General features: G+C 33.6%; 2 protein-coding genes across 2 annotated transcripts; both read right to left on the minus strand.

Moving 5' to 3' along the window:
- Positions 1–824: 824 nt before the first annotated feature.
- LOC114732978 (uncharacterized) lies at positions 825–1673 on the minus strand. The gene has a single exon (XM_028920401.1). The coding sequence runs from the start codon at positions 1671–1673 to the stop codon at positions 825–827; it is 849 nt and encodes a 282-aa protein (XP_028776234.1).
- A 3040-nt stretch (positions 1674–4713) lies between these two features.
- Positions 4714–8961, minus strand: LOC114732903 (ATP-dependent Clp protease proteolytic subunit 6, chloroplastic-like). The gene is made up of 9 exons (XM_028920284.1): positions 8844–8961; positions 8687–8745; positions 8197–8266; positions 7496–7697; positions 7350–7415; positions 7063–7203; positions 5822–5879; positions 5350–5441; positions 4714–5012 (listed from the first exon to the last, which is right to left on the minus strand). Exons 1-9 carry the CDS (start codon positions 8933–8935, stop codon positions 4965–4967), a joined length of 828 nt encoding a protein of 275 aa, XP_028776117.1. The 5' UTR covers positions 8936–8961; the 3' UTR covers positions 4714–4964.
- Positions 8962–12256: the final 3295 nt, after the last annotated feature.

Consider the following 12256-nt stretch of genomic DNA (forward strand, 5'->3'; position numbering starts at 1 on the left):
TTAAGTTTTTTAAGGTAACTAGTGTTGATGCATATATAGTACTTGTTTTAATGCCCCAAATGGGATTATATATCAGTTTCATAGTGTACTTAAGCTAAGAAGATGATATTTATTGACGCAATTGGTATCGAGTTTTAGCCTGACATAATTAAATTAAACTGTACTCCTTGGCAGCGAGAAACAAAAGATTAAGGAAAAATAGAAAAGATGATTGAGCATGTCTAAAAAAATGCAAATTGATTAAAGAATAAAGTCTTGTTGGTTGCATTAATACACGTAGAATCACAATTTAAAAGCTAGCGTCTGGACATTGTATCATCGCTTCACGGAACTTTGTTACAATCTATATATACAAGGACTTAGTCATGAATCGATCATAACTAAATTCAGTATATATTGTGCAAGTTGTTCTGGGGAATCTTAATTAACATCATTATTATTAAAAGTTAATTCATGGGACCTTTCACATAGAGTCGAGGTTCTCGAACTCTGTTTAATTTTACAAATTGATGGAATTATCTCATATAACACAAACAAATTGGCGAATAATGCAATAGCGAATATAGATCGACTAAGCTGAAAAATCTGATCATCATCAATACAAAGAAAGGTCTTTTGAATCAGACATTCATCAGTTGAACTAATTAAAGACTCCAACTCTCTAATCTATTGGGATCGATTTCTCCCTCCTTATTCTCATCACTAGCGAATATAGAGTTCCTACTAAGAAAGTTTTAAGAACAAAATGTACAAGCAGAATTCAACACTTCATAATAATAATAATAACGCAAAAGAGATCAAATCGAAGAACTGGGGCCACTTGTTCACCAAGAAACCTCTGGCCATTCTGGAAGAAGCTGCCTGAAGATTTCACGATACGAAAGGTAGAGAACTCGATCTTTAGCACCAGTACGATGATTACGTGTGCAGCCGCAGAAATACTTGAGTTGATCGAGCGTACAGTACCCCAGTATTTGCCCTAAGAACAAGAACAGCCAATTGATTTTGTCCTTATTCTCATCGATGATCGGTTTCACGCCGTCACCGGAGCAGTACCTGCACGTCATCGACGGCGGCGACGACCACTCCTCGGGAGCACGGTCGTGCATGGTGCCCCTCTTGCTCGCAACGAAGCTCCAAAACTGATTCAACTTCTGTTCAAGATTGAGTCCTATCTCGTAATCTTTGTCGCACCTGTTGCACCGGACCATACCGGTGATGGTCTCAATCTGCAAGTCGCTGACAAGATGCCTCAAATCATGGACGACGGCGGGGCGGTTAGTGGCCCATGGATAAGGCGGTGGAATGGTTCTGTTATTATCCTCACCGTTGTTTCGAGAAGGATTCCGGCGAACACGTCCCCGGCCCAACGGGGGCTCGCTGTTCAAATGCATCCTTGGTGGCGACGGTGATCTGGCGGCGAGAACTTCCGGCGGGACAATGTAAAGAGGATGATCAGAAGGAAGTTGGATCACTGGATTTCTATAATAGACGGATTGCATTCGCTCTACATAAACTGGAATTTGTGGCATAGTTTGAGGTTCTGATGACGGAGGACGCCGCCGCCGCCGAGAAAGCCGCCGGAGACCGAGAGAAAGAGCAAGAAAATCATCACTATAATCATCATGATCATCTTCTTCTGGGCGGTGGAAATTGTCGTTGTTGTTATTCATGGTGAATGATCTGAGCCAGATTAGCGAAAAGAAAAGAATTAACAAGAACTGATGTTTTCTTTTCTCAGAGAGAATGGATATAGTTTTATAGGAAGAACCAAAGAAGAGTCCAAGAAAAGATAGGATTTGGCTAAGTTGGAATGATGATTTCTTTTTCAAAATTTGAAGTGGAAATTCCGTGTGATTTGGTAAAAATAAAATAAAATCTTGTCTGTTACGTACGGAATCAGGTTCCCTGACCCTGCAGTTAGGTTGAAATCCATTTAAGATATATAAAATTTATAAATTTTGTACTTCAAGAAATATAATTGAAGTATATAATTTTTATATAGGGTTATAATTACACTCACCATTCTGTTATAATTTTTCTACCAATATTATAGGGTCAGTTCATATACGCTGATTTCGTGTGAGAATATATATTTAGTTATGTGATGTATTTATATATTTAAAAAAGAAATAATAATTTATATCACACTGGATATAACAGAATACAGAATTTCAATATATAGAATAATATCTACAACAAATTATCCTATTTAGAAGCTGCTCACTAATCGGCTAATCGTAGTAGTCATTCAAATTCTATTATACTATATACAAAGAAATGCGTCCAATTTAATTAACTCTTCTTGCAAACTTATTCTCTACCGCTTTACCTATTTGCATGTGTCTTTTGAAGAAGAATTAATTGATGATTTTTAATTTCTCTGATTTATTTAACATAATTATGATTTTTTGGTGCCTTGTTTGAACCTTGAGCATTATCCATACTTTACCCTGTTCTTACCATCCGAATTAGCATAATTGGGAGTTTTAACGAGTATTATTTCTTTTTTTTCTAACGTAACCTTAAGCTTATTTATTATTTTAAAAAAAAATCGTTAACAATTTTATGCAGTTAAAAGAGCAACATTTTATAATTATTTCTTCACAATATTGGAATATCCATGAAATACGCAAAGGTGCATGGCCAACGATAAATTCTCACAGAGAAAATTTAAACGCGTGCGATTGAATTTTATATTTTTAATGTCTTTATATATCCAATTTATTATTTCATTTATATAGAGACATATCCACTCAATAAGAACGTAACTTTAACCTTCGGAGTATAATCAAAATATATGTATGCATGCTTCATATTCTTTCCTTCTTTCGTCCCAAAAAAAAAAAGTTGTTGTCTTATGTACGCCATTATATTCCCGTCGTTTCATATTAAACTAGAGAATAATCCTGTTCGAAGTTGTTTGGTTCACAAGTTTCCCAGCTTAAATAAGAATTAATAATGCTGATATTTCAGAATAAAGCTAGAGTTGAAAAATTAATGGGGTTTGGCTGAATCATCATTTATTGATCCAAATAAGGAAAGGGAAGAAAAGAGGAGGAGAAAAGAGATAGAGAGACTATAGAGGAAGAAGAGAAAGCAATAAAAGAGAGAAAAATTAGACGAACATAAGAGAAATCTCATCTAATTGTCATCATATACACATATGCATAGCTTTTGCACGTAATGTTAAAGATATTTTAAAGGATAATCTTATAGGGAGGTGCAAAGTTTATGGAACCCCTTGATAGATACTAGCTATTTATCTTAATTTAGTCTTTATAAGCTACATTATTTCTTAAATTCAATTAGTATTTTAGATTTTATCGAAATATCTCACCGACTATATGTTTGTAACATGTGTGTTCATATTTTTCAAAGTACAATTTCGGGTAATTGTATCTTATCTCAGTACAATTTTTTCCAACGCATTTTACAAGTTGATCACAAGTTGAAGTAAATTTAGTTAGTTTCGGGTGAATCAAGCACATCGAGCTATTTCGTGTAATAAACCTTAAAAATAAATGAGGACGAAGATTAAAAAGAAGTAAGGAGTCATCCTGACAAATGGATCGGATCTTGTCTTCCTCTGTCTTATTATTTTCCTTTTCATGTTTCAGTGACCAGAAGAAATTTAAATTTATAAATCACACCTATTAGGTCAATACATCTGGTCGGTCATATTATAAATCATTTTAAATTCTTTTTGGTCCGAATTATTTTTATTATAACTCATCACTGCTTGAATTTTACGCAATAAGGACAGAATTAAATTAACTTTGTCGCGACTGTTAATTATAGGAATGAGTTTGAAATTATATATATACATATGAATTATGAAGAATAGTAGATCTATTTATTGACTTTTTATTTCCTGTGATATATAAATTCTCGTTTTCTTCAAATGTATCGCTTTGGTTTTGATTCAGAAGCTCTTGTCACTTGTTTTTGCTTGCTCTTTTTCCTGGGTTCGAAGTTATTTCCTTTGTTCTTGTCTTGCTTTTCTCATCGCTTCAGTAGCTCTCTTCCTTTGATTATCTATCTGTTAAATCCATCATTTTTTTCTGTTTTCGTTCTTAATAATCCCTTACAGGTCTCTTGTGTTAAACTTCATGGTAAAAAAAGCTCTAGGTAAATTGGAGAACTAACCGAAAATAAATTCTTTAGAAAAATTCTATTGAGTGCCAAGACAGGCATTCAGGATATCAATTCAGGGTATAACTATGAGCTCCGTAATATTTTCTTGAAAAAAACAGAATAACGAAGGAAAAAGAATTTCAAGTTGACACAGAAAAAACATAATCCCCTTTTATCGATCAATTAAGTCTTTCCAGATATTAGTTGTACTTAGTAAGTATGAACTCCACATATTGAGAGAATTATGCCAAAAAGACTAAATTCACCAGCATCTTATCCTTAAAAATAACGAGTAACAGATGTTCATTTTCTTACTCGTAAATTTGCGTTGTCTGAGTGGTAAATTGTATTTCTAGTAGTAAGTTGGCCTTCTATGATCAATAGATACTCGTAGTTCGACATATAGATGTGTTATATAAGTGATAAATTTGAGTACTTTTTCAATAATTAATTTGTGAATTTCATAGTTCTTTGAAGCGATGAAGAATTAACTGAAACTGCAAAAAGATAGAGCTGTTGGTCGAAACACGATATTAACCACTCCCCGAAGTCAAAAGCATGGAGTGGAAGGAGACATTTAGAAGACTTAAAAGACTATCATTTATAAATTAAACTCTACAGCATTAATGTGGCATGACTTTAACATGTTCAACTAGCTTTCTGATAAACAAATATTTTTTCCGATAACAGCAGAAATTGTGAAAAAAAACAAAAAAGCTAATATGTCAAATACAATTGCTGTGTTGGAGATCCAAAATGAATTTGAGGCCGGCTCCTCAGAATTCCTAATGTCTGGAGAAAAATAATAAATGATGACACAGAAAGATTCAGTACTCCGTTTCCAGGACACCGTCAATGAGACCGAACTCCAAAGCCTGCAAATAAAAAAAAAAAACAACGGGAAGAACTGATTAAATTGTAGGATTGGCCCAACAAACAGTGAACAGATCTGATGTACAACGGAATGCGGATTAGGAAACAGTAAAGAGAATTAAGAGATCAGGGAAGGGAGAGAGGCCTTCCCGCAGTTTAGGAAAATTCTTAAATACACTCGGTAAAAGACTGGTGGCGTCAAAAAGAACTGACAAAGCAGTAGAAAACAGTTGTTCACAAACTTCATCTTGCCGAGAAGGTCGGAAATTATTGTCTAAGAGTTCATCCAACGTCCATGCAACAAATTCTCGAAGTTATTGAAAAAATTGACCATATTACCTCAGAAACAGACAGAAATCTGTCCCTCTCGGTGTACTGTTGCACCTTCTCCAACGGTTGACCAGTAAAAGCAGAATACATCATGTCAATTTCTGTACCCCAAGTAAATAGGGGAAGAGAAGGTAGTTAGGCTAAGCATTGCACCGAATGTCAAAACAAGAAGACTGCTATCATGGAAACTTGAGACCAGGATGTATGAAGGTTTAGCGCACTTCAAAAATTGGGATTTTAAGATCCCGCCTCTTAAAGCCAAGTGTAAAATATAGATTTCCAGATAGAGGCAACTGATGACCACTGACTCAGAAAACCCAACAATATTTTGGATGCCCTTCTATGATTGTCATAAATACTTTTCTGGTAAAGAATATAATTACTCTTCATGCACTTTCACCTCCCACAATACACACAAAGCTAACAGTTTACTTAGGTATTTCAGCCATGAGTTAGGAGCATTCAACAGTTGGAGAAACACTAACATGGCGAGATTGAACAGCTTCATTCACTTGGCGTCTCACATCTTCTACATGACCCTACAAGCAGATTAAGAGCAATTAGATCCGTGACACCTTTAAAACAAAGAATATACATCATCCAACAGTTTTCATCCAATGCCAGTCCAAATTACTTGATTGCAGTCGCCAGATAAAAAAACACGCATTCAACAAGTTAATGGACTATTGTACCACAACTCAAGTCAGACTACAAAAAGGTGCTTTTACAGGGGTGAAAGAGTGCTTCATAGTCCGCTTGAAAGAGGAGTCTTCTTTCAATAGGAATGAGTAGATCAGTTAGACGACACATTTTAATCTGTCCGTTAGACTAAAAAGGGACAAATTCCACATTTTGACACGCAGATCCCATCTTCTTATGCAGGCAAAATTTATTTTCCTTATATTTCACATATTACTACAAGGCTTATTGTTACTAAATATTTTACATACTACAGGGTTTCAAAGAGTCTTGAGAAAAGGTAACGGCATCTGATAACTGTGAAAGTGTGAATGTGATATATCCAAGCAGCAAATCTTCCCTGTAAGGGACTTGTTAATATAATACAACTAAAAGTTCATATATTGATGCAATTAAACTAGATTTTGAGCGTTAATATGAATACGAAAGTCATGAATCCTGCATTTGGTAGCCCTAAAGAGAAGAAAAATATCAAGAGCTAAAGCGTGATTAAAGCATGACCAAATATAAGAATCGTTTTAAGCCCGAACATAAAATATACAGTGTCATGGCAAGATTATCAGCAAAAAAAGACAAATGTATTTATCCCATGAAATTCAAAAGTAGATATCAGAGAATAAACATATACATTTTTAATTTCTTTTAAGTCTACATCGCCTTCTCCTTTCATTGCACCTCACTGTATTGTTCTCTACAGTCCATTAGCATATGCACAAACTTCTAACAGGCATGGTTGACAACTTCACATAGGGTGGTTAGACACGATACTCTCTTTTCAGAGTTTCTAAAACACAGGGTTCGTTTTGTTTCATTCATTACATACAGAACACCAAGAAAATAAAAACAAAATGAGAGTTTAAAAAAAACTTAAGTTGAGGACCGTGGTTAATACAATGTGACAAACACTAACATCCACTATTTATTTTCTCTGCCCAATAAACAGGGAAATATTCTTCTCTTTCATGGATTCTCATTCTCTCAAGTGTATCATCTCTAACAAAATAACAAAGGGGCAATTCTTACTCCACATCCACTCTGAGGTTGATGTATCATAATGCGTGCATTTGGCATTGAGTACCGCATCCCTTTCTCCCCACCAGCAAGGAGAAGAGCTCCTTGGCTTGCAGCTACTCCAAAACACACTGTACCAACCTTGGGCTTGATCTGGAAACAAATGGAGCAGGTTAAACGCTTTCACAGGAGGAACATTAACCACAAGGAATTTGAAAACTAGCTAAGGTGGAAATGATGTAATTGGGTTCAGAAGGTAAATCATCAGGGGCAAAATGAGAAAAGTTTTACAATCTTACCCAAGACATGCAATCATAAATTGCCAACACTGAATAAGTGCTTCCACCAGGGCAGTTTAAATATACCTACAGTTATAAGCAGCCGAGTATAAATACCATTCCAAGCTCTACAAAAGTAAAATGACAATTGTGAAGACATATCAAACCAGTATATCCGAATCCTCATCAATAGTAGCTAGTGTCACAAGCTGCGATATAACTCTCTGAGCCACTTGTGAGTTGACTGGCTGTCCAATGAATATTATACGATTTCTAAACAACACAGATGATAGATCCATAGGTCCTCCAGGAGTGAAGATTGCTGGCATTACGGGTGGATTCCCCTTTTTAGCCTCTATTGCACCATAACTACAAATAAAATGGAAAATAGATAAGTTTTTTGCTCACATTCAACTGGCCAAAAATGAAAAGACAAAGCAAAAAAAAATTCAAGCTCGTATGAGAGCCCGTCAACATACAGATCCAATGGAACAAAGATTCAGCTTCACATTTTCCATATTCTTTCGGGGGGGGGGGGGGGGGGAATTTGCATTAATGATTCAGAAGAAATCTAAAGCATTTATTAAAAAGATGTTTACAGTCAAGCTATGGAATGACTAGCCACAGTTTGCCGTATAGATGGTTCATGGTATTTATCATCATTCTTCAACATATTAGCTGAAAGCTTCTGTTATGTTTTCTAATGAAATTCTTTTAAACATAATTTTCCACAACAAGCATAAAGATACCATCCACAATACAATCAATCGCAAAGCAAGGCCATGAACATAACAAAAATAACAGAATTGGTCAATAGTAACATGATGGTACTCGAAGCAATTGAATGAGGAAAGGGATAATTGCATGCCTTGTGCTAGCATCATAGATGCTTTTCTCATCAAGTTTTAAAGGAAGACCACGGCTTTTACTCGCGAAACCTGGATTAAATAAAAATGACATATCAAAACAATGTTTCACTGTCAAGATGAAATAGCCCACATGCAGAATTCGCGACCACATAAGTCATACATAAACGCAATTTGTAAAATGTATTTGGTCAGACCAACAAAACACATTACATAAAATATACAGTTTAAGTTTGAAATCATATATACATAAAATATACAGTTTAAGTTTGAAATCATATATACATAAAATATACAGTTTAAGTTTGAAATCATATACGAGTCACCTACCGTGAAAAACTATACTAGTTACCGCTTACTCGCGGCACTAATTGCATCAAATAGGAAGCATTGGGATGAAACAAGTTGCCCAGATAGTTTCGTCTTTCTTAGTTTTGAATGGCTACTAAATTTTCAATTCCAGCTGAAAATAACAATAAATAGGGGAATTACCTATCTTTGTCGGGTCCCCGTATGGACTTGGCAAGGAAGAAGCGATCGACCATGGGTTGCTGTTTCACAGAAACCCAAACTCATAATTAGAGGTAAAAAGTAGTATAATTCCACTTGGACGCAATAAATCACGTCAATTGATAATAGATATACGAACCTGTGAGAATAAACGAGGTTGGACGAGTTTGCGTTGCGAAAAGCGATAGATAAGTTCGCAGTCGCGGGAACGGAGATGGCCGGAGCTACCATTATGCAGGCAGAGAAGCGGAAAACAAAAGCTGAAGCAGCGACAAGTAGTGTTTTTTTAAAGATTTTTTATTCCACAAAAGTTCGGTTCTGGAAAAGCCCACTGGGCGATCTTCTCTCTGCTTCGACGATGGTTATCCAAATGTGGCCCAGGCCCATTTAGGCAGGGTTGGGTTTAGCGGAAGCAGCTAGTCTCTTACAATGCGGCGAATCAAGATTTGAATCCTAACTTAGAAGATGTGCCCACATTTAATACCCGACAATACCTCGAATAGGATTACTTCCAATAGAAGCATACTTATGCTCTAGCAAAAAAAAAATACTAGCGAGAGAAAATCTCTGAAGACGAAAAAAAAAAATGAATCTACCCTGTAAATAAGGATGGAAACAAGCCCGACCAGGTCAGGCCCAGCTCTTAACAAGCCAGGTCAGGCCTAGCTCTTAATAGGCCAAGCTTGTTTTGGAGCCTATTGGCCTGTAGCCTGTTACAGGCTTATTTTTCAGCCTGAGCCTGGCCTGGCCTGAAACCTATTAAAAAACCTACATTTAAAAAAATTCAAATTACAATTATATTTTTAAAAAAAATCTAAGATTAAAAAAATTTACATAATAATTAATTTTTTAGTCTTGTCTTTTATTTAAATTTTAGTATCATAAGTACTATTTTAAATCTTAATTATAATTTAGAAAGATATTATGAAAACTAGTTATAATTATATGTTAAGATTTAGAACAAGACTACGTTTAAGCACATAAAAAAAATTAAAATTAAGACACATAAATAAAGAGGAAAAAAAACGACTAATTTTATAATGAATAAAGAGGGTATCATACTTAAATTAACATAATATATAAGTTAATTAATTTATTTCTTCAAACAAAATTTTCCTTTCCTATTTTCTTTATATTTTTAAGATTTAAAGATCACATTATTTATTGATATTATCATTTTAAATTATATTTTTATCTTCACTTGTCAACTAAACTTCAAAATTTAAGAAAAGATTAAGGTATTAACTATATATTAAAATTAGAAAATAAATTAAAAGAGTACATTAACAATAATAACATTAACTATTTTTTTATATATTATAATTATAAATTTTTAATAAGTCCAGGTCAGCCTAAAAGGCTTAATAGGCTTTTTAAAAGTCTAAACCTGACTTATTTAGTTAGACAGGCCTTCAAATAGGCCTGAGCCTGTCTCTTTTAAAAAACGGCCAGGCCAAATGTAGACCAGACCATAAACCCCTAACAGGTCGTTTAGCCTGTTTTCATCCAATCACCCCTACCTGTGGCTGTAAACAACAGAAACCATTTGCTCTCAATGCTAACCCTTTATTTAAATGAAAGAAAAAATTGGCGACACAAAAATACTAGGAGAAAAACTTTCTAAAATAGTAAATTTTTTCTTATTTTTGAGAGTTTTTTCTTCTCAATATTTTCTCTTTCTATTTTCTTCTCATGTTTTCCTCCATCCAAACATAATATAAGGATAAAAGACCAAAATTGAGCCCTTCAAATAAGTGGGATAATAATTATTCCAGCCAGTGGCAACAAATTCAGTCAATTGTATAATTTAATAAAGCTATAAGAATATAAATGACTACAATAATTGAGGAATACTTATTCATTTTCTAATATGCCTGTCATATGCAGTTAAACTTAAGAATTACGACATCTTCCAGATAATTCAATTTTTTTTCTTAATGGACGCATCAAATACTGATAACTTATCGTTGAACTCGCCTGAGCATAATTGATGCATTTATTTATATATATATTTATGTTCAACTTCATTGTCCATCCTCACCCTATCATCTTGGCAGCTCTTATTTTGACTTCAATGAACAATATTATTCTAAATCCAGCACAGTTCACACCAATACAAATTACAAAGGTCAGGAAAAAATTTCCTTTTTAAAAAAATATCTTTAATCGTCAAACATAATACTCCATTTCTGTTTATAAGGAACAAATGAGAGTGTAGTTTGGTTCCTTATCATAAGAACAATTTGCTTTTATTTAAAACATTTATTATTCTTTTATCACCTGTATCCTTATTAAACAAGAGACAAATATTCTCTCATATTTTTCATATAATTTTCTCAAGGGTATTATTGAAAAAAAATCATTTAACTACATATTTAAAGCATAAAACTAGATTAAGTTACCTTTTTGATATAGGAAGCAGGTATTTGTTCCTCGTAATAAAAGCGGAGAATATTACATTAATCATGTTTATAAATTAAAAAAGATCATTTCAAATTGTAATCGCAAATAACTGCCTTGCCATAAACTGACAAATAAAATGACATGATAATTGAATTTGCTCTTTTTCAAAAAAAAAAAAATCATTGTGACTCGTGGGAAAAAATGAATTAGAAAACTGCCCTGTCTGGAAAATTGACTCCGGTGGGTTTGTGTGATGTTTGAAATCATCGTACCAAACTCTTTTTTAATTTTGGTGCAATTAACAATGGAAGATAAGGCTTCGTTAATATTTGTTGACCTAAATAACGAGGAGTTGTTTTTTCTCAAGTAGTAATATATTTAATTTAAACGTTACATGAATTAAAAAAATTAGATATTGAAGAAGCTTTAGTCCTATTAATTAATGAATTTGTCTCTAGATTATTTAAAATTCATTATAAATTTTAGAAAATCTGGAGATCTAATTGCTCGCATTTTTCTCTTTCTGTCATACCACAAAAGACATTTTGCTTGAATTTTGATGAATATTGTACATATATTTTCCATATCTATATTTATTCCATAAAATGTTTCTTTTAAGCGGACCAGAGAAGGCCTAACTAATATAGAGAATAGTCTAGTTAAGTCTTTAACATTTTGTTAATTAAATACTACTTTAATCCTTAATATAAGACCCAATTCACTAATTTAAAGAAATTAAAGAAATTACTAAATGACTAATCTCTTTAAAATACTTGTGTATCATTAGATTAATATCAATTTATAATAGTGGTAAATTAGTTTGAAAAAAAAACCATAAATATAATACTTTAATTTATTAACTTACTTAATCTCTCTAAATAAGTTTAACTAGTCCCCTGGGTAGCACAAAGGTTTTTCATAAACTAGCAGTTTACCGACACAGAAGCTCATACAGTCGATAGGCAGGCTTCAGCTGTTTTACCAAACAACTTTAAAGAAACACTGCGTAACATGTGATCTATAAAACTATATTTACAAGTCAAAACTCACAAAAGAGTTCTCCGCTAGATGCGGAGACTCCTCACAACTTAACATATCATGTCTAAATCTCACTATTCTGTGAATGTTATTAGAGAGCAGAAGACAGAG

This window comes from Neltuma alba, unplaced genomic scaffold, assembly GCF_004799145.2.
Source record: "Neltuma alba isolate B1F8T4 unplaced genomic scaffold, ASM479914v2 tig00002576_pilon, whole genome shotgun sequence".
NCBI classification, from domain to species: Eukaryota; Viridiplantae; Streptophyta; class Magnoliopsida; order Fabales; family Fabaceae; genus Neltuma; species Neltuma alba.

Bases quoted from the DNA above. Each gene is read 5' to 3' on its own strand.
- LOC114732978 (XM_028920401.1), bottom strand. From the start codon at position 1,673: ATGAATAACAACAACGACAATTTCCACCGCCCAGAAGAAGATGATCAT.
- LOC114732903 (XM_028920284.1), bottom strand. From the start codon at position 8,935: ATGGTAGCTCCGGCCATCTCCGTTCCCGCGACTGCGAACTTATCTATC. The intron at 7,416-7,495 runs GTTTGATATGTC...TTATAACTGTAG, and splicing joins ATGAGGATTCGGATATACTG to GTATATTTAAACTGCCCTGG. The intron at 5,442-5,821 runs GTGTTTCTCCAA...CTTGGGGTACAG, and splicing joins TGTTCAATCTCGCCATGTTA to AAATTGACATGATGTATTCT.